Below are 25825 nucleotides of genomic sequence, written 5' to 3' on the forward strand. Positions count from 1 at the left end.
TAAAGTACTAATGTTAGAAATAAAATTAAGCCATCATTTTATGAAGATTAGGTAATAACTTTACCTAAATAAAGCTTTCATTTTATGAGAATAAAGTCGCAATTTTCATATGAATCGTAATTTGATGTCTATAGTCTTAAATTTTCTTTAAGTACTTATATACAATTGTAATTTTATGAAAACAATGCCGGAATTTATGTTAGGTTAGTATTTTGCAGAAAAAAACCCAGAGCCATAATTTCTGAAGAAGAAATTGACAATAAGTCCGAATTTAAAATAAAACCCCTTTCATTTGATGATAGTGATTTTAATACCAAACAGCCATAATTTTATGTAATTATTTTTACTACAATCATAGAAGTCGTAGTCATTTTTACAATAATGCCTTAATTTAACAAGAATAAAGTCGTAATTTTAGGTGTCCAATTCTTATTATTATTTGTAAATTTAAAACAATAATTTTACCGGAATAAAGTTGTGATTTTACTTAAATAATGACGGAATTTTGCGATAGCAAAGCTGTGATATTTCACACGCGTTGTCGTTGTACGCGTTTCGTAACGTCTATGAACGCATCTCCGAGTTTCCTGGACGTCACTGAACGCACCTTTTGAGTTCGCCTCTTTGGCTTTTCTGTTTGTTTCCTTTCCCGTACGCCATTGGCAGCGCCAGCGCCGTTTCGTCCTGTTTGGCTCCGCCGTGCGGCTCGGCTCCGTTGTTGGCCGACCGGGAATAGTGAAAGACGATTTACCGAGCGGGCGGGAGGAGAGGTGGAGTTTTGTCGGCAGAGGAGGGAGGAGAAAAAGGGCCAGAAGGAGGCGAACCCCGACGGGACGAGACGGGGCGGGGGGAAGAAAGAGAGCAACGAAGCAGTGCACGGCAGGAACCAAGCGGGAGCTCGCTGTGGATGAATTTGGCCATTTTAAAAAGAAAAACGAAAAACTAAAGTTTCTTCCCAAGTGTGGGCGGCGAATAGGACGACGAGAACAAGATGATTACGCCCTACTTCGTGGACAATTTCTGGGTAGGTTGTCTCATTTCGGGGGTGTTTACACCGGGTCTTTGCTCCTTCTTGTCTAGTTGTTGTCACGTAAAATCTGTTTCTTAAAATAAACTACTCCGTCATCGTTAGTTTCTTGTTATTATTGTTATCATCGCTATTATGTGTTATTTAGCCAACGCCGGGATTTAGTAGGGCCTTTGAAGAGAACGCGAGAGCCCACCTATCTTGAAAATCTCAAAATATATGCCTTCTGTTTCCTTTGCCGTTGCTGATTGGCCAGTGCGACTTTTACTCGAACGCTTACTTTCCATCCGAAGACGCCATTGGCTGCCGTGCTTGTCAATCACAGCCTCTTTGGGGGGCCTTTTACGCGTCATTTTTCTTCCTTCCGTGAAGTTTCAGTGAGAGGCCAGATGTTTGGAAAGTTCCCCGATGGATTTAAAACGCACAACTTTACTCTTTTAACAGTCTTCACGTGTCATTGTTTAGTGTAAAAGCAACTGTTTCATGGCGTGTAATGTCGTCTTTTTCCTGTCCAAAGGTCGTTTGCCCACGAACATGATTTGACGTGGCTATGCTAGCTCAAACAAGTAGAGGCCTGCCTGACACTTCTAAGTCCTGTATTTTTATTTATATGTTGTTTAATCTTTCATTCTGTTAGTACTGTGGTGCAGTGAAAGACAAAGTAGTTAATGGCTTGAATGAAACTGCTTAAAAAAATCCTTTTAATTTGCTTTTTTTTTTTTAGGCAGCAGCCACTAGTCATTCAAATACTTATGTGGGAGTTAAAAAAAAACACGTTGAGGGTTTTACACCACTTACTAGTCAACCTTTTATACCACGTTAAAACATGCGTGCTTTGAATAAATTGCATAAAGTTAGCCCAATAGCATTCATTACATTCCTAATAAAAAATAAAAATAAATCCATATTTTTATCATGATGAAAGTTGTAACTTTAAAGATGCGATTTCACAAACATAAACTTGTAATTTTTAATATTAACATGGAATTTTATGAGAATAAAGTCCTAATTTTAATAAAATAACGCTGTCATTTAATAAGGATAAATTAATTATTTTAACGCCACAGTGTGTAGTTTTTGTCGGCACATGGCCCAGCACAGAATTCTGCATTAGAACAACAGGGCCGTCGCTTTAATAAGACTTTGGCGAGTCTTGAATGTTTTTATCCCGTTTTGAAGGACAGCCATTAAGGAAACAATATGATGGTAATTGTTGCATGACCGGTGGTTCTGCATCAGGAACGCAAAACATGTTTCGTTAGCTTTTTACTAATGGATGACAAGCTGTACAGAGTAAAGTCAGAATTTTATAATTGTGTCATTTTTATGAGAATAAATGCACAATTTTGCAAGAGTAAAGTTTTAATTATATTGAAAGATAAAGCCATAATTTTCTAGATTTAAGTAGTAATTTTCCGAGAATGAAGTCGATATTTAGCAAAGCGTAATAATTTATGAGCATAGTCTTAATTTTATTAGGTTATTATAAGGTCTAATTAAAAATACAGCCAACATTTTACAATAATTAAATTATGATTTACATGAAATATTCCGTAACTCATGAAATTGCTCTTAGAATTTTAGAGTCATCAAAGGAAAACAAAGGTCAAGAAAAGCCTTCTAGAACAGCTGAACTTTATTTGGGGTTCATCGGAGGCACTTTAAATGGTGGCTGGTGTGTGCTGACCCACATGCAGTATAACAGCAGACAGTCTGAATCTGATTGCTTGATTCTGAACAGCTATATCCTCATTTACTTGAGGGTGTGCACACTTCTGCAACTTACCCCTTTTGAAATCAGTTAAACGAGATATCAGCCACGTCAATGATGGATATATATCTGCATCTCATTTATTTATATCACAAACCCTGACAGTTGAACAGGGGTGTGTAGACTTTTTATATTGGCTGTATTAGGTCTTTGGGGCCAATTGACGGTGCGATCACAAAAGCAAACTTGGCGGTGACCTAAATAGAAAGGAGGCGAGCAACTCTGTCAGTCTGGCCTTTGTGCCTCGGCCACAAGAGAATCCAGTGATGGCAAAGATCAGCTGTGTGTTTAACATGCGTCGCACACGCGCGCGCACACACACACACACACACACGTTAGCACCCGGCAATGCGTGCGTTTACTTTAGACTGCGCTGCAAATCATCAACCAAAGCGCACACACAAATCAAAATCATTCGGTCGGTTAAAAATACGCTAACTGATTAATCGGGCAATTATATTAAAAAAAAGAAGAAGAAAATAACTTTTTTTTGGCCCATTAATGCTTACACAGGGGTGTCAAACTCATATTAGCTCAAGGGCCACATGGAGGAAAATATCGGTAACATCATAGTATATAACTTAAAAACAATTATTCTCAGAATTTTGCTATTTGTGGGTTAGCCCTACATTATGTGGCTCAACTGTAATTATATTGCTAAATGTCATATGTGTTTATGTTACCAGCTGAATTTGTGTCGTATTTAACACGTTTTTATTTTTTATTTAAGCAAACCGTAACTTTAGGTCAGTGGTGTCCAAACTCGGTCCTCGAGGGCTGGTAGTCCTGCAGGTTTTTGAGGTTTCCCTGCTCCAACGCACCTGTTCCAATCAACAAGGTCGTTATCATGCTTATGCAGAGCTTGCTGATGAGCTTCAGCTGTGTTGGAGGAGAGAAATATCCAAAACCTGCGGGACTACCGGCCCCCGAGGACCGAGTTTGGACACCACTGCTTTAGGTGGTTTGTAGAATAATGACATCCAGGGCAATTCCATGTAGCAGTTGCAGTGCTCATCTGAGGATTGCTTGTGAAATTACGAATTTATATGTTTTGATTGTGGCCATAACTTTTTTTTTTTTTTACTTGACAAAATCATCTCGCGGGCCGGATTAAACCCCTTTGCGGGCCTGATCTGGCCCGCGGGCCCTATGTTTCACACCACTGGCTTACATCAATACAGTTATGAATTACAGGCAGAATGTTTGACTGTTACAATATTTGTTTTACTTTAGTATTTGTTTAAAATAGAGAGAAAAATTGGCAAAAATGGCTCGAGTATTCTTATTATTTATGGAGGGATATTTGAATTTTAATCTTTGTCTTAAAAAGTAACAAAAATTCTTTCTGACTGGAATTTGCAAAATTGGCCATTGTGGAGACATTAGACAAAAGCGATTATTGTTTCAACACTATTCCCTTTCACACAACTGGAGAATTTTTCATCTTATAACCGAGGTGTGAAAGTGGCAACTAACAAAGGACGGTGCCATTCCCGCCTTTGACGCAATCTTAGAAACGGCAAAATATGCGCATTCCCGTCGCATTGTCAGTCACTCTCAACTTGCCACTAATAGTTCACTGATTAGCTTAGCTTTAGCCTTCCATTGTCATGGGAACGCAAGATTGGCCATCCGTGATAAGAGAAGCATGTTGACGCTGCTGTCTGTATTGTGTGTATCTAAACAACGCTCGCGCAACTCAAATGGTGCGAATCGTACATTTTAAAGGCATCACGACAACAACGGATGCATTTCATCACATCGCCCGTCTCAAGAGGAAGGTCGAGCGGAGCTTGTGCAATCATGTTGCGCAGTTGCTGTCTGACAAAGATTTTACCCAGCTAAGCCTTTTTGTAGTGAATCCAGCAAAGTCCCTTTCCCGTCTTCACTTCCCTGTGTGTAAGGTATATGAAACCCAAGTGGACCTGATGATTTTGAGGAAGACTCCGTTACAGACGTCAGGTTTTATCGCAGTAGTGTTTTTGACGTCAGCGCTCCCATTTCAATCTGGCCAACCTGTTTGCATTTTTCTTCCGACTTGTCTTTGTGTAAATTACTACTTTGAGATGAGGGTTGAAGTTGTTTGGGGAAAAAATGCTGGCTAAAATTTTTATTGTAATAAAAAGTTGTATGTGCAGCAGGGGTGTGCCAAAAAATCGATTCTCATAAGAATCGTCACTCTCATTTAGTACGATACAGAATCGATTTTAAATGTCCCAAAATCGATTTTATTTAAATTATTTTAAACTGTCTTCCCTTTATTTGTGTGCCTTTTTTGGGAGCGCTGGTCATGTTGTACCCGATTTGGCCACTTAGGGGCAGTGTGGTTCCACGCGGTCTGATACACTGTTAAGTTGTAGCCACATTAGAGAGTAGAAGGAAAAAGTCACAATCAAGTCATTCCAATAAAAGTTGTTTTTTTGCAGCGTGGAGCCGTTCTTTTGAGTCGCGAAAGTGCCGCGAGTAGCGCGCTAATTAGCATTAGCGAGTCAGACTAGAGTAGGTCTTTACGATTCCTTGAACATCTATAAATTGAAGCAAAAGTCATTGTCAATCAAAAATCGTTTTTTAATCGAAAATCGATTCTGAATCGAATCGCACACCCAAAAATCGGATTCGAATCGTGAGACATTCAAAGATTCCCACCCCTAATGTGCAGGTATTCGGATGAATATTGTGTTTTGGGAATTTGATAAAGCAGACTAAATCCATCTATTTTCATCCATCTCAGTGCGCTGCCATTTTGTTACCAAAAAATGCCTTCGGGCTCGCATTGCGAACTTCACGTGACCCAACCTAGAAAGTAGGTGAGTCGTGACTGCGACGTGAGCACCGTGATGTCAATTTCAGAAAAAGGGCCTCAGTGTCCTCCGATTGATGAACATGGATGGATTATTGATTCTGCTGAATTCTCATTCCACCAACACAACCTTTTCAGAATACCGTGTTGAGACTTGAGAGATTTTTGTTTGGTGTTGTGCCGTGAGATTTTTTTTTTTCCCCATGTAAAATATGCGCCCCGGCTCAATAAAGGTTGGCAAACGCTGGTGACAAGCCGCCTGGAGGGCGCAAATCCCGTTTGGGCTTCTGTGTTTTTCCACTGCACTTACCTGAACATTCCCGCGTCTACTTGCCGGCTGGCTGGACATGAAACGACCAAATAAAAGTCCACTTAGCCCGCCTGCGATACATTCTGCACCTTCCCGCGATCGATGCGCATGGCGGCCTCGGACGGCCTTGTCAAAAATGCCTTTAACCAAGAGTCAGCAATATTTACTGTCTGAAGAGCTATTTTAGAGCTGCACCATAACCACTTTTGAAATTCATTTTCTGCTACCTTTCATCTTCCTTTTTTTAATCCTTCGTTTTCATACCTTTGGAAAATTTCTGACATATTTGTTATTTGGCAATTTTATGGACATATGGCGATTTTCTGTCTGTAATTTATTTTTGGGACATTTTATGGCATTTTTTAAAAACTTTTTTTTGCCATACTTTCTCGACATTTTTGGCAATTTTGTGGTCATTTGATAGTAATTTTCTGGATTTCTTCTTTTGTTTTTGGACATTTTACAGTTACTTCTGCCTTTTTTTTCTCTATTCTGTCATTTTTGTAAATTTCATTGACATTTTCTTTATCGTAAATTTCTGCTTTTTTCATTTTCTTCCCTTCATTTTTCAAACATTTTCATCTACCTTTCATCTCTTTTTCTGACAACTTAAAAATTTGGACTCTGACATTTTATGAACATTTAAATGTTCAATTTTATTTTTATCTAAATCATGAATTCATTTGAAAAATATTTTGTTTAAAAATAAAAATGTAAAAAAAATATATATATATATATTTTTTTTATTTTTTTTAATTTTTTTTTAAGAGATTTGCAGGGAGCCACAGGCTCATGTGACTTCAGTGGCAGAGTTTGCAGACCCTCCCTTAAACTAACGCCTTTAAAGAGCTTTTGTGCTCCTCATATACCACATGTAAGTTTGGACTATTAGAAAATCATCACAGCAAAGTCCCATCGTTTTGTCCTCGTGCTTGGGCAGAACCACCCAGAAATCTTTTTCCTGCCTTTGTGTTCACTTTGATTGAAATGTCACTCCACGTGAGCATGTTTGTTTGTCACGCTCTCTTCCCGTCGTTGCTTGCTTTCAATGCTTCCCCGCCGCCGTGCATTGTGTGTTCTGACCACCAACATTTTTTATTTATTTTTTTTAATTCAACCCCAGGAGCCAGTTACACGTCGCAACATGAAATTTGGGAGACATGTCTATCCGGAGTCGAGAAACTGCTATTTGCAATTGCTGTGTGTAGCATGTTCACAAATGGGTGCCGCTAAATAAACAAGCGTGTTTGTTATGGTATGTATGGCCAAGTCAAGTTTGTTGACTTGCCATAAAACAAGAAAATCCACTAACCTGGTTGTAATGCTGTTTGGCATCCCCTAAGGAGATCCATTGGTGACTTTGTTATTGTTTTTTTCTCGTCTGAAGGTTACGTGAGGACTGCGCTGGCTTATCTTTCCTTTTTGAAACACGTCATGCATGTGTGTGTCATTCAACGTAGCTGCCGGCAACAGAAACCACCAAACCTGTTTTCTAACACTTCCGTTTTCCCCCTTCAGTCAAATGTAGGCCAGTTTTGATGAAGAAGTCAGCGCAGATCCTCACGCCAGCGCACACACACACACACCGTGTGGCGGCGAGAAAGGGGGGTGCTTGTGTGAGGATGTTGTGGCCCGTGTCAAAGTGCTGACCGCGGTGGCGCGTGCAGGAACGAGGAAATAAGTCTGCAAAAATGAGGATGCTTGCTGAAGTTGCCTTCCGTGCACTGACCGCAAATAATTTCAAATAAAAGTCTTTGCACTTAGCACTTAAATATTTATTGTTGCTTTTTTTGTCATTTGGAAATAAATGTAAAACCTTTTGTCACTCAAATGTAGTTCACCGTTGTCTTAACTATGATTAGCATATTTTTTTAACCCCTTTTCACACAGAAATAACATCAAATTGGTGCTCGTCATTTTGAACCGTTAGTCTCCTATTTTACCACCAAAGCCGAATGTCCGTCCCTTTAACTCTTTGACTGCCAAGCGTTTTCAGAAAAGGGATGCTGTGGGGTGCCAGCTGATTTAAGCATTTTGACTGATCTTTCAAGGTCCACAGAAAATGTTGTGTTTGGACTATGGAAACACACATACCAAGGCTTTCCTCCACCCTTTTCCAAAAAAAAAAAAAACATAGTTAACGACTTTTAACGTCTTTGGCAGCCCTCCTTAGGATTTTACTAAACGTTTTTGGCAGTCAAAGAGTTAATAGATGTCGTGGCCCTAATAGCAGTATGCGCCATCTCCAAATAAACAGAAATCATAAAAAAAAAAAATCTATGCTGGCATTGGCACCTGCATGTTCCTCTTCCTGCTGTACGCTGCCCTCTGGAGCCGTCAACAGCAACACAGAAAAAAGGCTTCATTCATTCACTTGTTATATTACGGACGCCTTCATCACGGAATGTCTTTCGTGAGGAGACCCACAAAAAAAAATAAAAAATCATGAGGCTGTTTCCTAAACGACAGAGGAAGTCTGATATTTTAGTTTGAAGCCACCTTTTCCAGAGACCCTTACTCGAGAATTTAATTTGATTCTTTCCAAATTTGAAATAGTTCTACTCCACTGATAAATGATGCTGAATGTTGAAGTATTTGATGAAAATCTTGACGACTCGCCATAAAATTATTTACCTTAGCGTCGCTAAACAAGTCAAGGTCAGCCCTTTTTCAATTATTCAGAGGCAGCTTTGCATTTTTCAAATGTTGCCGCAAGTTGGCACCGTCGCCCGGCAGCTCGGACGCATACCGACTGACCGTCTTTCAGACTCGACCCGTCTTTTTACCCCCGGACACTCCCAATATTGATTGAGCCTGGCTAAGATGGGCACGCGTGACACGAGGCCGATTCTGTGGCAACTCCCAAGCCATGCGGGTGCTTGAAAAGGTCTCGGCATTGAGTAATGCGTGCTGGCCAACTGATCCATCTTCACATCTTCCCATTTTGCTGACAGGGCGACAAGAACAATGGCTTTGATGTGCTGTACCACAACATGAAACACGGGCAGATTTCCTCCAAGGAGCTGACGGACTTCATCAGAGAAAGGTAAAAACGTGTACCACATGAGCTAATAAGGTCGAGCACATTTTATTGTGATCGGCCTTTGCCGTTAGCTTCTTTGACAGCCTGCAAAATTGGCGTGATCTAAAAGAGCATGGTACAAAAAAGTCACTGTTGAAAAAATGAAACGTGTCCCTGCACTAAACGTGGGGTGAAATTACCGCTATGTAATAAATGTACCCATCGAAATCTGCATTGATATTAAAATTACATACAATAATAATATGTGTAAAATAATATTGTAATAATAGAATGTATGAAGATAATAATAATAAGGCAAAATAATGTGTAAATTGTGTACAATTACCAATATGTAAGATAGTATAGACTCCATATGAGTGAATAATAACTATGTAAAATAATATTGTGCAGTAATAGTCTGGAAAATGATATTAGTATGTGAAGAAAAAATGAAAAGAATGTAAATTCATGAATTGTAAATATATGAAAAAGTGCTTTTACCTGTACATAAATAAAACAATAACAGGAATTATAACAGTAAGTAGTACTTGTAAATTAATAAAATACCACATTTTAATCCAACCAAATGTAAATTACATATAAAGTTTTATCAGTATTATGAAAAGATGATAATAATGATGATGGTACCTGTATGAATAGTAATGGTTTGTAAAATAACACTAATAATAGTATGTGAAAAAAAAATAGTTTTGGCTTTAAGCAGATTGTGGCATTGTTGCTTAGAGCCATGAATGCTTGATTATGTCTCCCTCTAGTGGCAAAAAGCTACACTGTTGAAAGGGTGATTACAAATCCACCATGTCCACTGTGTTAAATGTAGAAAATATATTTCACATAGCATAGTTATTCTTTGAGTGGCTTATTTTAGTTTTTGACATTTTGCTCCCTTTCCAGGAGTGTCATCGAAGAGGCCTACGCCAGATCCATGACCAAGCTCGCCAAGACAGCGGGCAACTTTTCACAGCTCGGGTGAGTCGAGCGCACTTTTTACCTGGGCTTGATTGGTAGCAACGTACGGCAACGGGACCTCTCGACCGCAGGACGTTTGCGCCGGTGTGGGAGGTGTTTAAGGGCTCCACAGAGAAGCTGGCCATGTGTCACATGGAGCTGGTGCGCAAGCTACAGGAGCTCATCAAAGATGTGCACAAGTACGTGGAGGAGCAGGCCAAAGCGCACAAGAAGGTGAGCGGCAATCACTGGGTTTAAGAAGGCTGTCAATGGCTCAGTCACTCCGCTTTGAGAAATTATCTTTCCTTTTTTTTTTTATATATATATCTGTCATCAAGACAATGATCAATTCGTGGGGAAAAAACAAAATTGGTTCCATTCACATGCCAAAGATGTCATTAGGTAGAGGCGCTCACCTCCACTTGATGACCTTATTGTTGTGGTTAGACAAAAGAAGAGGTTGCGTCCACCTTGGAGGCCGTGCAGAGCATCCAGAGCACCGGGCAGGCCCTGCAGAAGTCCAAGGAGAACTACAACGCCAAAACTGTGGAGCAAGAGCGCCTCCGCAAGGAAGGCGCCACCCAGAGAGACGTCGACAAGGTAGGACTTTTAAGACCTTTGCTCGCTGCCCGGGAATTCTTGGGTCAGTCCCGTGGCACCGTACTGCGAGTAAGGTACCGAATATGAGCAAAATAAATGTGTGGAACCCGATTTATAGGGAAACCATATTGAAAAACATGAATAGTCTCATCCCTTCTACACACTTTAACTCATTTACTGCCATTGATGGCTATAGACGTCAAAAATTGATTTGAACTATTTCTATTAGTTTAACATTTTTCCCACTTTTGTTAACAAGAGTATGAAAACCTAGATTTTTTTGGGGGGTATTAGAACAGATATAAAATTTGTGATTAATCGTGAGTTAACTAGGGAAGTAATGCGATTAATTACGATTAAAAATGGCAATGGCCCCTAATTTTTAATAATCTTTTCTTTAAACAAAAAAAAGATTATTAAAAATTGGAAAAAAATAATTCCAATTATTTTATTTATTTATTTAAAAAAGGGGGGGAAAAAGATAATTAAAAATTAGGGGTGTCAGGTGATAACATTTTTTAATCATAATTAATCACAGGACATCACTAGTTAACTCACGATTAATCACAAATTTTATATCTGTTCTAAATGTACATAAAAAAAAAAATTCTAGGTTTTTATACTCTTGTTAACAAAAGTGGAAAACATTTTTAAACGAATAGAAATAGTTCAAATGAATTTATGACGTCTAAAGCCGTCAATGTCAGTGAATGAGTTAAACATCTTTACATTCATTAAAATGCACATGAATCTTTTTCAATTGCAAATGATCAACTTGGAAATCGGATGTTTTTCTTTTAGTTTTGTACAAACTGATCGTTTTTTCTGGTACCTTTTCAGGCGGGAATAAAAGCCAAAAAAGCCACCGAGACCTACAAGTCGTACGTGGAAAAATACGCCTATGCCAAGTCCGACTTTGAACTCAAGATGGAGGAAACCGCACAGGTATGATCTTTGTCTTTTTTGTTTTACAAAAGCCTGCTCTCATTAGAATTGAACAGATTTGGACAAAAAAAAAACTGATCTAGGGGACAAAAACAGCTTAAGCACGGCTTTTTATTTTGTCTATAAAAAGGTCATATTTTGTCTCATGTTTTGTGTTGTTTCTTTGCAGAAATTCCAGGACATTGAAGAAAGCCACATCCTCCACATGAAGGAAATCATCCAGTCGTACTCACAGTCCGTGGATGAAACGCACGTCCAAATAGGAGAGGTGAGTGAATGCATGCACACGCGCACGCACGCACGCACGCACATGCTCCGGAACATTCCAGCGGGCGGAGGTAGGTGTTGACCCGACCGGGTTCACTGGGCGTCATATCAATTTGTGTTCGCTTTGATCTCGCTAATGGTTTAACTGGGAAGCAGGAAATGCGCCGTTCGGCCTTGCGCGCCCGACAATTAAAAAGTGATCCAAACTTATCTAAAACACCTCCGTCACGCTCCCAAGCGTTAGTCTCCACTTGTTTGCTAACTTTTAAAGTTCACTCCGCAAGCAAACGCAGAGGGAAAGATGCCCGCCGTGCTGCATTTCTTGTGTTGCCCACTGAGGGGCGCTCAACTCCGCAGAAAACACTTTCAGGTTGTCTGCAGGCAACACCGATTTCCAGAATTCGATGAGTAGTGAAGTCACGCTCATGAGGAAAAAATAAAAATCAACAGACAGTAAAAATAATTTATTTTTTAAGAGCCAAAATTGCTTTTTTTCAGGAAAAAATATGTGTATATTTCAAGAAAAAAACAAATATTTTGGATAAAAAAAATAATAATTTTCATGATACAAAAGCATTATTTTTCTTCAAAAGTTCTTGCAGAAAAATAAAGACATACATTTTATGTTTTCAAGAGCTGAAAAGTTTTTTAATTTTTTTTTTTTTAAGATAAACATTTTATAGGTTAATTTCCTGGGAGTTTGTTTTAATAAAAATGATATTTTTTTCCCAAAAGATAAATGTTTATTTTTTTTTTTAGATAAAAATATGTTTTGGAGCATGTAAGTTGAAGAAAATAGGGTATTTTGAGATGTTGTACTTTATGCCTTTTATCAAGAATAAAATATACATTCCACTTTTATGCAGTATTAAAAAGCAATCGTGTACATTTTTTACAACTTTTTTTGAACAAATAATATTAAATACTCAAATCCATGTCAACATTCTTACTTTACTCTTGGAATAAATACAACCACAATTTTCTTTTTCAATGTGGCTCTGACATACAGTACAGTAGGCCAAAAGTTTGGACAAACTTTCTTATTCAATGCATTTGCTTTATTCTCATGGCTGGTTACGTTGTCGATTTTCACTAAAGGCATCAACACTATGTATGAACTGATGTGGAGTTATGTACTGAAGAAAAAAAGGTGAAATAACTGAGAACATGCTTTATATGATCGATTTTTCAAAATAGCCATCCTTTGCTCTGGTTACTTTTTTTGCATACTTTTTACCTTTTGAAGCTCATCGAGAGAATGCCAGGAATGTGCAAAAAAGTAATAAGCGAAAATTATTTATTTATGTATTGATTTGATTATTTTCACCTTTTTTTGTTAAGTATATAACTCCAAATGTGTTTGTTAGTTGTCGTCATAGTTTTGATGCCTTTCAGTGAGAATCTACAATGTACGGTCATGAAAATAAAGCGTATGTTTGTCCAAACTTTTGGCCTGTCACTGTACTTCTGTAATATACAACATGAAGTCGCTTTTGTGTTCCTCTTTTGTCCTCCGAGAGGCGCTCAAGTCCACAGTGAAAAGTCCCAACGCCGCCTGCAGCTGAAGTGGCAAATAAGTTGGAAGCGATGCGCAGCGACAGGCCACCGCGGGTTATTTAACGGCGTGCTGCGCTTGGTGTGAAGGCCCGGGTGGTGCTCCTCGTTTTTAAAATCTCCGGCCCTTCCGTTTCCCAGCCAGAGCATCACAAGCGGCCGTCGTGGTTCGGTGATCAGAATTGCCGGGTTGCGAGGCAAGCGCCACACTCCAGGCCCGTAGTCGGAGGTTGCAATATTGTGCTGAGTCACCGCGGCCTGCGGCATGCGTGCTGACAAGCTGAGCAAATTTTTACACGCGCTCAACACTCTGAATAGCTCGCGTAAAGAGCAGCATGCAATAAATGGAACGCGTCATTTAAATGGCACTTGATTATTAACTCATTCACTGCCATTGACGGCGATAGACGTCAAAAATTCATTTGAACTATTTCTATTAGTTTAACATTTTGTCCCACTTTTGTTAACAAAAGTATGAAAACATAGAATTGTTTTGTATTAGAACAGATATACAATTTGTGATTAATCGTGAGTTAACTAGTGAAGTCATGCGATTAATTACGTTTAAAAATTGTAATTGCCCGACGCCCCTAATTTTTTAATAATCGTTTCTTTAAAAAACTATTAACACTATTAAAAATAAATAAATAAATGCTTTTTTTTTATTTTTTTAAGAAAAGATTATTAAAAATTAGGGGCATCAGGGGCACATTTGTAATCGTAATTAATCGCATGACTTCACTAGTTAACTCACGATTAATCACAAATTTTATATCTGTTCTAATTGTACAAAAAATATATATTCTAAAAATTCTAGGCTTTCATACTCTCGTTAACAAAAATGGAAAAAAATGTTAAACTCATAAAAATAGTTCAAATGAATTTTTTACGTCTATAGCTGTCAATGGCAGTGAATGAGTTAATTTTTGACATTTTTTCCCCAGTTAATTCATAGAGAAAATATAAGTCAAGATTTGCACAGGTTGAAATAGGATACTACAAATCCCCCCAAAATCCTCCCACACGTGAAAATAAGGCTTATCTGAATCCCCCAAAAGTTGTGCTGTGTTTGAAATGAGGCTGCCTTACATCTTGCCAAAGTGACATAGGTTGACATAAGGGGGCCTTAAATTCCTCCAAAAGAGGCACAGGTTGAATTCAAACTTGCGTAAATCACCCAAACGCTAAAAAAATTGTAACGTAAAATTATGACCACCATAAATCCCTTTGCATTTACACTGGTTATAAAAAGAGTACCGTAAATCCCGCAAATATTGTGCAGATTAAAATAAGAGCTCTGCAAATATTCCAAAAATCATTCCCAATGTTGTAGAGGGTGTGAATAAGACCATATAGTAAATCCCCTAAAACGTGTTCAGGTTGAAATAAGAGGACCGGAAATATACCCAAAAATCCTTCAAAAGGTGCTCCGGTGTAAATAAAACAAAAGCCGCACATGCTAACCTCACACTACCATAAAACTCGTAAAAGTTACATACTTTCAAATGAGACTGTCGTAAATTCTCCAAAAGTTAAACATCTTAAAATACAATAAATCCCACAAAAGTTGCACATGTTCACCCCCAAGACGGCATCGTTTCAATTACTGTACATACGCTAGTCATTCATAATACCCCTCAAAAAAAAAACGCTCAAAGTAATCTAAAAATAGGTCTGAGTCCGCCTGGATCCGGATCTGGACCCATCCCATCTGCGGTGGTCTGGCTCGCAGGTGAACATGACTCAATGATGACACACACACACACACACACATACACATACACACATACGTGCGGGTCGGCAAATGTGACGATACACATCGCCGTTTGAGTGATTTGAAGCCAAACTAGAGCTCAAGCGTATTTCCAACGCTGAGAGTAAAAAGCGTGAGAAGAGGAAGAGAACAGTGTGAGGGGAGTGAAACGGTGAAGAGGAAAATTCCTTTTTAACGGGCTGGAGTGGAAAGAAGTGCACGGTGTGTGTGTGTGCGTGTGTGTGCGTGTTGTGTGTGTTTCTGCATGTGTATGTGTGGCAGGTGTATCTGTCAGTGTGCGTGCTCTGTTTGTTTTTGTAAGTGAGCTCGTGTGTGAGAGTGAGGATGCCTTAAAGGGAGATGCATGTGGGCGAAAGGCTCAGCGGATGTGTGTGTGTGTGTGTGTGTGTGTGTGTGTTTGTGTGAGTGTATATGTGTGCGCGTGTGTATGCGCACCCTCCTCATGGCAGCAGCACCTGACAGCTTGCGTGAGCATGCATCCCCCCTCCCCCTCCCCCCCCCCACCCCACACCTCATCGCCCTCCATCTAACATGCTCTACTCACAAAGCTAATGCACTCCACCTCTCCATGGGACCCTCAGAGCCAGGGCGTGCGTGTGTGCGCACCTTAGTGTGAGAGTCACTCGTACAGTATATCACGCACATCTAAATGGCGTGGCGGTGACACGACACACAGGCGGTCGCCGCTCGTCCGTCTCCTCCGAGCCCGCACGTCGCATTCGCTCTGTAAACAAATGGCGCCGCGCTGCCTCCCCCGCCCACGGGGGGGGCGGTGGCGGCAACAGCGATCCGACTCGACCGCTTTGCAGTGGCTGTTGCAAATTTTTAAACAAACAAACAAAAAAAAAACTTCTGCAGGTCTCAATTTAAAAAGGAAAAGCCTACTATGGAAGGGCTGAACTTTATTTTGGGGGTAATCACAGGGATGTGATTTTTCCGCTAATTCGCGGAATTCCGCTTTTTTTATCTCCCCCCCAAAAAAAAAAAAATCCGATTTTTTTTTTTTTTTTTTTTTTTTTTTTTTTTAGTAGTTCATTGTGTATGCACATGACTCCGACAGATAACATCTTCTGCTATAACAAAGACATTTGTGGTATGCTCTAATATGAGTTACTTTTCATTTGGTCATGATACAATTATTTGTTCATGAAATTTGAACCCCTCAACATTATTTATGTGTTAACTTAGTAATCACATTAGTTAGATATGATGATATTCTCAGTGATAGTTTTTAAAAGCAAAGGCAGTCCAATGTTTTTGAATGTGACTGATTTTGAGTTGACTAAAACTGATTGACTTTTAACACATTGAAAATTTATGCTGTTATTTTGTCTATTTCTTTGTCATGTGAGTGCATTGAAAGTACTTAAAAACACGGAAAACCCATGAGCTCCGGGGGGCCCCAGACCCCCGGCTAAATTTTCAGATAATTTCACTTTGGTCAAATCACATCCTTGTAATCAGTGGCAGGTGTGTGTTGACTTCCATGACTTCATGAGTTTGAATGTGGCTAATTCTGAACACAAACCCCCGTGGCCCTGTTATAAAAGGGTGTGCACACTTATGCAACCACATTTTGTGAGTGAGTTTTACAGGTTGGAGGAGGTCACATGTTCTTTAATGTCACAAAAACTTTTCAAAAAAACTTTTTTACATACGCCGTGTGTGTTGCTGTTGTGTATCTATGGTGTTTTAGGTTATATGTTAGCTTTAAGCTAGCAGACTTTCCTCAGGCAAAGATTACGTCATGTTCTGTGATCAACTAGCGACTCTTTTCCCCTTTAAAGAAGATAAGATGTCTTTTTAAAACTGTTTATTTTTTAAAATGAATGAATACATTTGAACTTTTTGGTAATTGTGCAGGTTCACAATGAATTTGTGAGAAACGTGGAGAACACCTCAGTGGAGAGCTTAATACAGAAGTTGGCTGAAAGCAAAGGAACGGGCAAGGAGAGACCAGGTAACCCCTTTTTTTTTTTTTTGACTGGATTATTATATGAGCGAAGCATTTTTTTTTTTTTTTACTATGCTTTTATACAAACGGTGCTATTTTTATTCTAAAAACAGAAGGAGTATTTTTGAGGGGTGTTTTTTTTTTCTTATTTTTTTGCGAGGGGCGAGCTGGAATGGATTAATGATATTTCAATTAATTTCGCTGGCAAAAATGATGATTGGTCAGAGAACGAAAGTAACTTAAGTGAAGGCACAGCCTGATCGATCATTGCCTACAACCTCTCATAATATCCACAATCTCTCTCTCTCTCTCTTTCCTCTGCTCTTGTAAGGGGTGCTTCTTGCTTGACAATCGCACCATGTTTTTGTGATTCAATCAAAAGTAATACAGTACAGTAAATCGTGTGTGTAGCGTTTTCGAAACATGGGAGGATGCGTACATTGAGAAAACCCACACAAAGCCCGGATTCGAACCCCGAACCAGAACAGCGAAGCAGCCACACTAACCACTCTTTCGCCGCGCAGTCTGCGTTGTGTCTTAATATCGTCAAATAATAATCAGGTCAGTTGTGTGTAAACAAAGGCGCCCCTGTGGGCGGCGGCGGCGGCGCTACGGAGCGGGCCAATTAGACCGCGGCCGAGCGGCCATCACAGTCGATCATGGTAATCTGCTGTAAAGGTAGGCAGGCTCGGCATTCCAGTAAGCATGCGTCACATGGGGGGGCTTTGACTTAAGCGGGCACAAGCGAGCTTTTCGACCAGGTCAAAGCTCAACAATGACTCTTGTGTAAACTTTGCCCACAATAGCGCAGCCGCCCCCGCAGTCCACCTTGTTGTGATGTGCTTTCATCACGCTATTGAAGGCGGCAGATTCTGTCACCAAAATGCTAATCCTCCTACAAATTGGATGCGTGTGAATATTTAAATCCCCTGAGGACTGTGTGACGTCTTCGCCCCCTCGCCGGCCCGGCCCGGCCCGGCCCACCCTCCTCCACATCTCCACTCATGCGCGGCATTACGTCAGGCACGCAGGCGGCTCACCTCTGCAGTGTGTGTGTAAACAATGCGTGACCCCCCCCCACCCCCCACGCCCCCTCTTTCCCGTGTGTCCAGACACCATGGCAAGCCGAGTGGTGGCCCTCATTTGTTTGGACAGCAGAATAAATTGAGGCTTTAAAAAAAAAAAAAAAAAGAGGGGGACAAAAATTCCTGCCCGCACGGATCCGTTCAGTAGCGCTTTCGATGCAACCATCAAAAAAATAACCTGTGAAAAATTGAACAATCTGCACGCAGCCTTTTTAGACATGCAAAGTTTAATGTTGAATTGTCTCCTTTTAATTTAAAACAGACAAATGATAATAATAGCCTTGTAGAGCTTTTCAAGGGACTCAATGTATTAATAAGTAATGGTAATAAATAAATTAATAAAGATGGGCGAGGTCATCTGTAGGATGAGTTGAAAATTAATTTACAAACAATTGCTTAGTGATTATTTAATGGAATGAAATAAAAATAAAAAGAGTCCATGGATAAGTCAAATATTTTTAATTTTTTATTTTATTAGCAATCATAATTCATGTTTTAATTTTTGGTTAATTTAATTAGGTAATTAACCAATATTCATAAGAAAAAAATATTGAAAACAAGGTATGTGTAAAATAGTAATGGTAAGAATACTAGTATTTTATTACTAAAATGGCTAACCAATTATTTATAGGTCAGGTCATTTGTAGATGAGTAAATGTGCATGTGAAATATGTAAAATTGTTTATTAAATTATTTATTTAAAAAAAATCCTGTGTCTCATTTGTTTTTTATTTAATTTAAAATTCTTAACACATTATTATAAGAAATTAAATAGTTTTCTTTACTTATTGAAAGCTAATACAATGTTATTTAGAATAAATAAAACAATAATTGAGTTGGTAATTGTATGAAATAACTTTAATAATGTTTTTTTTGTAAATTTATGCAATTAACCATCATTCATCATATTCATATAGCATTTTTTTTTTACACTTTTTTTTTTTACATTATTCATGCACTCACACATTCACACTGTGGTGGCGGCGGTAAGCTACTTAAGTAGCCACAGCTGCCCCGGGGCCGGCTGATGGAAGCGTGGCTGCCAGTGTGCGCCTACGGCCCCTCCTACCACCAAACAATTCGCACCTTCCATACACCAATGTGAGTCGCACTGGAGGCAATTTGTCTGAAGTGCCTTGCCCAAGGACACGACGACATGACTTGGGGGAGAGCACCCTGAGCCACGGCCACCACAAGTGATGATTTACTACATTTTAATAAACCAATTGTGGGAAATAACGATTAAAGTAGTTCAACAACAATTGTAGGAATCTCGATCATGTAAATGCTCGGTGGTCCGGATTAAATACCAGAGTGGGCCGCGTGTAGCCCGCAGGCCAAGCTTTGCCCACCCCCGCTTTAGCCAGCGAGGTTGAATAAACTTTTTATTGCGGAAACGATCCCAAAGTGACACGCTGCGAGGAGGTAAGGGGTGGTGGGGGGGGGTGCGTTTGGAGTGTTCAACGATATCCAGCTGAGCTGTCAACTGGCAGCGGGCCAGACACGCAAACTCTGCCCACCCTTCTCCCCCCCACCCCTTTTTCGAGCACCCACCGGACCGACCCACCCTCCCAGTGCCATGCCAAGCATATGCGATTTGAAGAAGATGAAGAAGGGGGGGAAAAAAAGCATCCGCAGCTCACGCGTGACTGCCCACCAAAGGAAAAAGAAAGGAAACATCTTCCACTAGATAAACAGAAGTCAGTTTAAATGCTTTGCATAGCACTCACACGGCTGCTGTTGTTTTTTGTGGGGCTTTTTTTTTTTTTTTTTTATGCAAGATTTGGTTTTGTCCAAGTAAATGTGTTGCCAGTATTGTTGATTTTGCAGATATTTAAAAGAGTAATTTAGGTGCATGGGTTGGTTTCTATTTTATTTTATTTTATTTTATTTTTTCGGGTGCATGTATGATTATTTTTTCTTAAAGAGACTGCAACATGCGAAATAGACTTTTTGGAGCTTTACATGCGAAATAGACTTTTTGGAGCTTTTAGCCATGTTCAAATGCTAATTACTCACCGAAAACACGAGTTCCTCCATTGGCCCCCTGTATTAGAAATTCGAGGCTATTCTGCTCTCCAAGCACCAGCCCCTCCCAACCTGAGAAAACGAGCCGTTGGCACGGTGTGACGTCATTGCGTGCGGCCCCACCCCCGCACCGCCCACTTTCTCTGAGACCTCCCCTCCCATGGGATAATGACAAAAGTAGCCTTTATCAATAAACATGTCCAAATGAATTCAAAGCAGTCAATTACTCTTACAGAGTCACGACATGCAATTAATGACAATTTTCTATTAATCCAATGTGTCATTTGTAAGTAAGTATAACTTCCGGATCATAAAACGGCCATCAAAAGGCGACAGCTGCTGTTCCGAGTATGATACCTTGAAATACAGCCAAGTATCGGGCCGTCCGATACTGATACTTGGCATAGGTGCTCGGCCCTATTTCTGAGTCATAAAGGTAAGATGCATTATGACATTTCGGTATCAGACTACATTTTATTGACGCTTAAATTCATGTAAATCAGTCCTCGGTCCATACGAAAAAAAAGTACCAACTTCTGTACTCGTCCCTAAATCTCCCAGAGTGAGATGTTTATTGTCAACAAACACACGTGTGAGTCAATAATATGCACTGGAATATACACGCACACACATGCACGTACTGTAACGCACAAATGAGAGCGTCCAACCTGTCAGTTCAATGTCCCGGCGAGTTTGATTCCAGCGTCTGTCCGTCCTCCCGTGTGATTTGCTATTCTTGAATGTCGATTGTCTTTTGATTGACACGAACCGCACGCACGCACACACACACAGTAGTTCGTGCAGCCGTTGTGTGTGCCAGCGGTTAAGGGCCGATATTGCACAGTAGAGTAGATCAGTCATTGGTGTACTTTATCCACTTCACTTGGCGTGATGGGCGCCTCTCGTGACTCGCCGCTTGCCTGCGCTTCACATCGGGGCGCTGCCGCACGCCAAACAATGCATCAATGGAGCCCTCCCCCCCCCACCCCCCACCCTCAATCCAACCCCAGAGGACGGCGGTCGGGGACGACTCGACTAATGTATACGTTGCGAGTGAAAACATCGCCGGGTTTTGTTCTTTTCAGGTCAAGGCGCGTTAGCGTATCGTGCCGCGTTGCCGCAGGCCGCTGCCTCTTCCAGTATCTGCTCTGATGACAAAACGCACTTCCTGTCTTCAAGGCTATGTTCGCTCATAGAAACGATGGCACCTTGACAGTACAGTTCACTTGCGTTAAACTTTTTCGCCAATGCATGCATTTTACGTTTTAAGGAGTTTGTTTTTAAACTTTTGTTTAACGACAAGCTGTTTGAATCAATCAATTGATACGATTACCTTAAACATTTTTTGAAAATAATGTTGTGTGACCTCACTAGTCTAAACATGACATTCTGATTAATATTACATAATTAACTCTTTGACTGCCAAAAACGTTAAATAACGTTTAGTAAAACCCTATGGAGGAGTGCCAAAGACGTTAAAAGACGTTTGTTTCAAAACAGAGGTGAAACTAACCATTTTCTATTGTGAATTACTGAAAAACGGAATAAGGTAGAAACAAACTTTTTTTTTCTGATGAAAGATGAGAGTCCAATCTTTTTTTGGTAGTATGTGTGTTTCCATAGTCCAAACACATAATTTTCTATGGACCCTGAAAGATCAGTCAAAATGCTTAAAATCGGCTGGCACCCACAGCATCCCTTTTCTGAAAACGTCTGGCAGTCAAAGAGTTAAGTTAATTAAGAGTTAAGCAGCAAAATCCAGCCATTTTGCAGGCAACGATCAATCACAGCTCACCTGTTTTCTGAAGCTGAGCTGTGATTGGTTGTTACCCTGGGCAACTGTGATGTCATCTTCAGTCGACAGCAAGTGGCAAAATGGCCGCCCCCTGAGATGAATGAAAATTTCTGGATTTTGCTGCTGAACTCATATTCCACTAATACAATGTTAACCAAAATACCGTATTTAGACAAGTGGGGCTGCATAGAACATATTATTGTCAAGATTTTCCCTTTAATTTTGGGGCAATGGCGATCGGCCGATCCCTTAAAATAATCTGATCTTGGCTGAAAAAGTCAGAAACCATCCCCTTCTGTTGTGAGATGGCTAATAGGCTTTTCATTTTTAAATCTAAAAAAGCGTTTTGTACAAAACAAGCCCTAAAATGTATTTGTTTTGATATGAAACAACCCAAAGTTGGAACAAATTGGCCGAAGTAGCGTTTTTTTTATTTTAATTTTTATTGGCCCAGCCGTTTTAAGGGTGCCTTGTTCAATATTTTAAAAATAGAACAAGATTAGAGCATTGAAAGTGTATGCTGTTGGTTATGGAACAACAAAAATTGGGATCGGCCGGCCATGCTTCTTAAAGATGGAGATCGATGATCGGCCAGAAAATTGTGATGAGCGTGAACGGGAGTGTTCTTATTTCTTATGTTAGTTTTGTCTTTGACTGCTTGTAAACGGCTGAAAGTGTAATTACGTCACTAAAAGGGCAAATCTAGTTGAAAAATGTCTGTGCAATATTGCGTATATTCTATGTGCCCCCACTAGTCTAAACACGGTATTCTGATTTAATATTGCGCTGGTGTATCGACAGTTTTTCCCGATGTCAGTTCTGCGGATGTTGTGACGCACCAACGCTTATGTTGATTACCACGCAACCAATCACCGTATCTTGCTACTGTCACGATATAATGTGCTATCGCGGCCTCCGGCTGTGAGAAGTCAAGAAGGGCATCTCGTAAGCCGACTGAGCAGCTTTTGTCCATGTGGCTTTAAACACTTGCTCTCATGTAATCTTGAGCTTGTTTGTCTTATTCTAATAGGGTTAAGATATTTTGCGTGTCCTCTGTCAAAACACTTTTTTTTTTTCAAGAAGGGTTTGTTTTATGAGTGTGAATAAGTATGCAATGTTATAATAGGATAGAATATATAACGCGAAAAAGCAAAGAGAAATTAGCATAGCTGTTGGATCTGTTTATCATCATTATTATTATGTATGTATGTTTGATTTTATTTTTAGTACTGTTTCAAGTGTGGTGGTTTTTAACTCTTTGACTGCCAGACGTTTTCAGAAAAGGGATGCCGTGGGTGCCAGCCGATTTTAAGCATTTTGACTGATCTTTCAAGGTCCATAGAAAATTATGTGTTTGGACTATGGAAACACACATACTGCCAAAACAAGATTGGATTCTCATCTTCCATCAGAAAAAAAAAAGTTTGTTTCTACCTTATTCCGTTTTTGAGTAATCAACAATAGAAAATGGTTAGTTTCACCTGTTTTGAAAAAAAAACGTCTTTTAACGTCTTTGGCACTCCTCCATAGGATTTTACGAAACGTTATTTAACGTTTTTGGCAGTCAAAGAGTTAAAAGGCTGTAGAAGCAGTTGTGTCAAATAATGAATGATACAATTTATTGAGATACACTTTGTAACATACTAATATTCATATGAACGATATGTAAAATATTTTGAGTCGCTGCCGGTGAGTTTGTGTTGTTGTTTTTTCGTCTTTGCTGCGACGGCCACCAGACGTACGTTTGACTCGGTCATTGACCCCCGTCTGCCCCGTGGGATCAGCTTTGCCCTGTTTGCGTACACTGTGTGCTGCACGCCAACTTCCCCTCCACCGCTGTGTGTGTGTGTGTGCATTTTTGTGTAGTTGACACAAATGTGTGCGATTATTGCGTGATGTACATGCGCAGCGTTCACAGCGGCGGCTCGTTGACCCTTTCTGTGCCAAATGAACCTAAAAAGATTTTTTTTTCCCCCTTCCTCTTTTTTGTGTGTCTCTCATTAGGGCCCATTGAGTTTGAGGAGTGTAACGCCGCCATCGCTACCGAAGGTAGTCAATTTAATTTACGTTTATATACTATATATATATATTAGAGCTGTCGAACGATAAAAATTTTAATCAGATTAATCACATTTTAGAATTTTGATTAATCAAATTTTTGCCCACGCCAAATTTGAAGAGCACTGGTTATCTGTTAGTTCTTTTGACATTTAATGCTTTACTTTAAATGCAGAAATGATGTTTATTGCTCAAACACAACCTGTGCTACCTTAAACGTAGCCATCCGCTGTCGCGCTAAAGGCTAATCTATGGTTAAGATTAATAGTGCGATTAATCTGCGTTAATTTATGATTAATGCAATCATTTCTGATTAATTAATCATATAATGCAATCTTTTTTGGGTGATTAATTAATTAATTAATTAATCATATATCTTATAAAAAAATATATAGATTTTTTTTTTTAAACAACTACATTTGGTATTGTCAAAGGTGCCAAACCCAGGAGGAGAAAGCCATTTGGCATCCCAGGACGCAGAAAAGACAAAGACACGGACTCCACGTAAGTTTATGAATTAGAAGAGGTGTGTCATACTGTATCATGTATCCTTATATATTGATCAACCCTATTGTTCCATATATATATATATATATATATATATATATATATATATATATATATATTATAGTATTTTTTTATATAAAAAATATCACCAAAACATTGGAGTTAAACTGATTTTAATGTTATTAAAATGAAATATGTTGTGATTTTTCTATGCATTATACATAGGAATTCCATTAATCAATATTAAATGTATATCATTGCTGTTGAGCGGTATAATTGGATCTGAAAACAATTATTGTTCAGGAAATGTAAAAAAAAAAATTAAGTAAGTATCAAACACTGTATTGTTAAAGAAAGCAAATATTTCTAAACAGTTTTGGTTGGTCAATTATTTGTAAAAAAAAAAAAAGCCAATTATATTTTATGAATATAAAAATAATTACAAACAAAAAACTACTGAAAAGAAAAATTTTGATCTTCTAAATCTCCCAATTATGGCAGTCATCACTACAGTACCACGTTCGGAACTTTGGCCAAATTTCGTAATCATATCGTATCCTCTGCTATACTCTCAGACCTCACATTTTATTGCGCTGCATAACAATGACGAGTGTTTTGTCATGGGTGTCGTGTCCCTTTTGTCTTGCAGGGAATCAACGGAGGCAGAAAGTGTGAGTAAACGGCTTCTCCTCCTCCTCCTCGTTGTGTTGTTGTTGTCGCTGGCCATGTCGAGCAGCAGGAGTGGGGGGGGGGGGGGGGGCGCTCGTTTTGTGTCGCGTCTTACTACTTGAATATGTGACTCGTTCTCTCTCTCTCACTGTCTGTCTCTCCCCGCTTCCCTCTTGTTTGTTTTGCAGATTTGCTCATTCATTCATTCATTCATTCCGCTTGTCTTTGTTTATGCTCGTAGAACGCTGCCAACGGCGCTCCCCCCGGATACTACGGGGCCATAGACATTCAGAACGCTGTAAGCAAGCCAACACACACACGCACGCACACACACACATTCTGCAGCACGTTGTTTTACAAGCCACAGTCTGTAATAAATGATGAAGTCTTCCACACCCAGTACTCGTACAATTTTACATTTCCTCAAATAGCGCAACCTCTGCTCTAATGCAGTTAGCTCATTCACTGCCATTGACGGCTATAGACGTCAAAACTTCATTTGAATTATTTCTATTAGTTTCACTTTTTTTTTTTCACTTTTGTTAACAAGAGTATGAAAACCTACAAAAACATGTTTATTGTGCATTTAGAAAATTTGTGATTAATCGTGAGTTAACTATTGAAGTCATGTGATTAATAACAATAATAAAAAAATATTAATATATACAATTAATATAATATATTAATATA

The 25825-nt window shown here is 39.4% G+C and overlaps 1 protein-coding gene across 1 annotated transcript in view; it reads left to right on the top strand.

The window, feature by feature from the left end:
- Positions 1-648: 648 nt before the first annotated feature.
- The window catches only part of fcho2 (FCH and mu domain containing endocytic adaptor 2), a 45721-nt gene continuing 20544 nt past the window's right edge, over positions 649-25825 (top strand). Inside the window, exons 1-12 of the mRNA XM_077585866.1 lie at positions 649-1024; positions 8863-8954; positions 9846-9920; positions 9992-10133; positions 10347-10499; positions 11340-11444; positions 11614-11712; positions 16903-16999; positions 23906-23950; positions 24394-24463; positions 25116-25137; positions 25377-25433. Of these exons, the coding sequence (XP_077441992.1) occupies positions 992-1024; positions 8863-8954; positions 9846-9920; positions 9992-10133; positions 10347-10499; positions 11340-11444; positions 11614-11712; positions 16903-16999; positions 23906-23950; positions 24394-24463; positions 25116-25137; positions 25377-25433 (990 nt within the window). The 5' untranslated portion in view covers positions 649-991. The remainder of the gene's footprint in view (positions 1025-8862; positions 8955-9845; positions 9921-9991; positions 10134-10346; positions 10500-11339; positions 11445-11613; positions 11713-16902; positions 17000-23905; positions 23951-24393; positions 24464-25115; positions 25138-25376; positions 25434-25825) is intronic.

This window comes from Vanacampus margaritifer, chromosome 14 (genome assembly GCF_051991255.1).
Source record: "Vanacampus margaritifer isolate UIUO_Vmar chromosome 14, RoL_Vmar_1.0, whole genome shotgun sequence".
NCBI classification, from domain to species: domain Eukaryota; kingdom Metazoa; phylum Chordata; class Actinopteri; order Syngnathiformes; family Syngnathidae; genus Vanacampus; species Vanacampus margaritifer.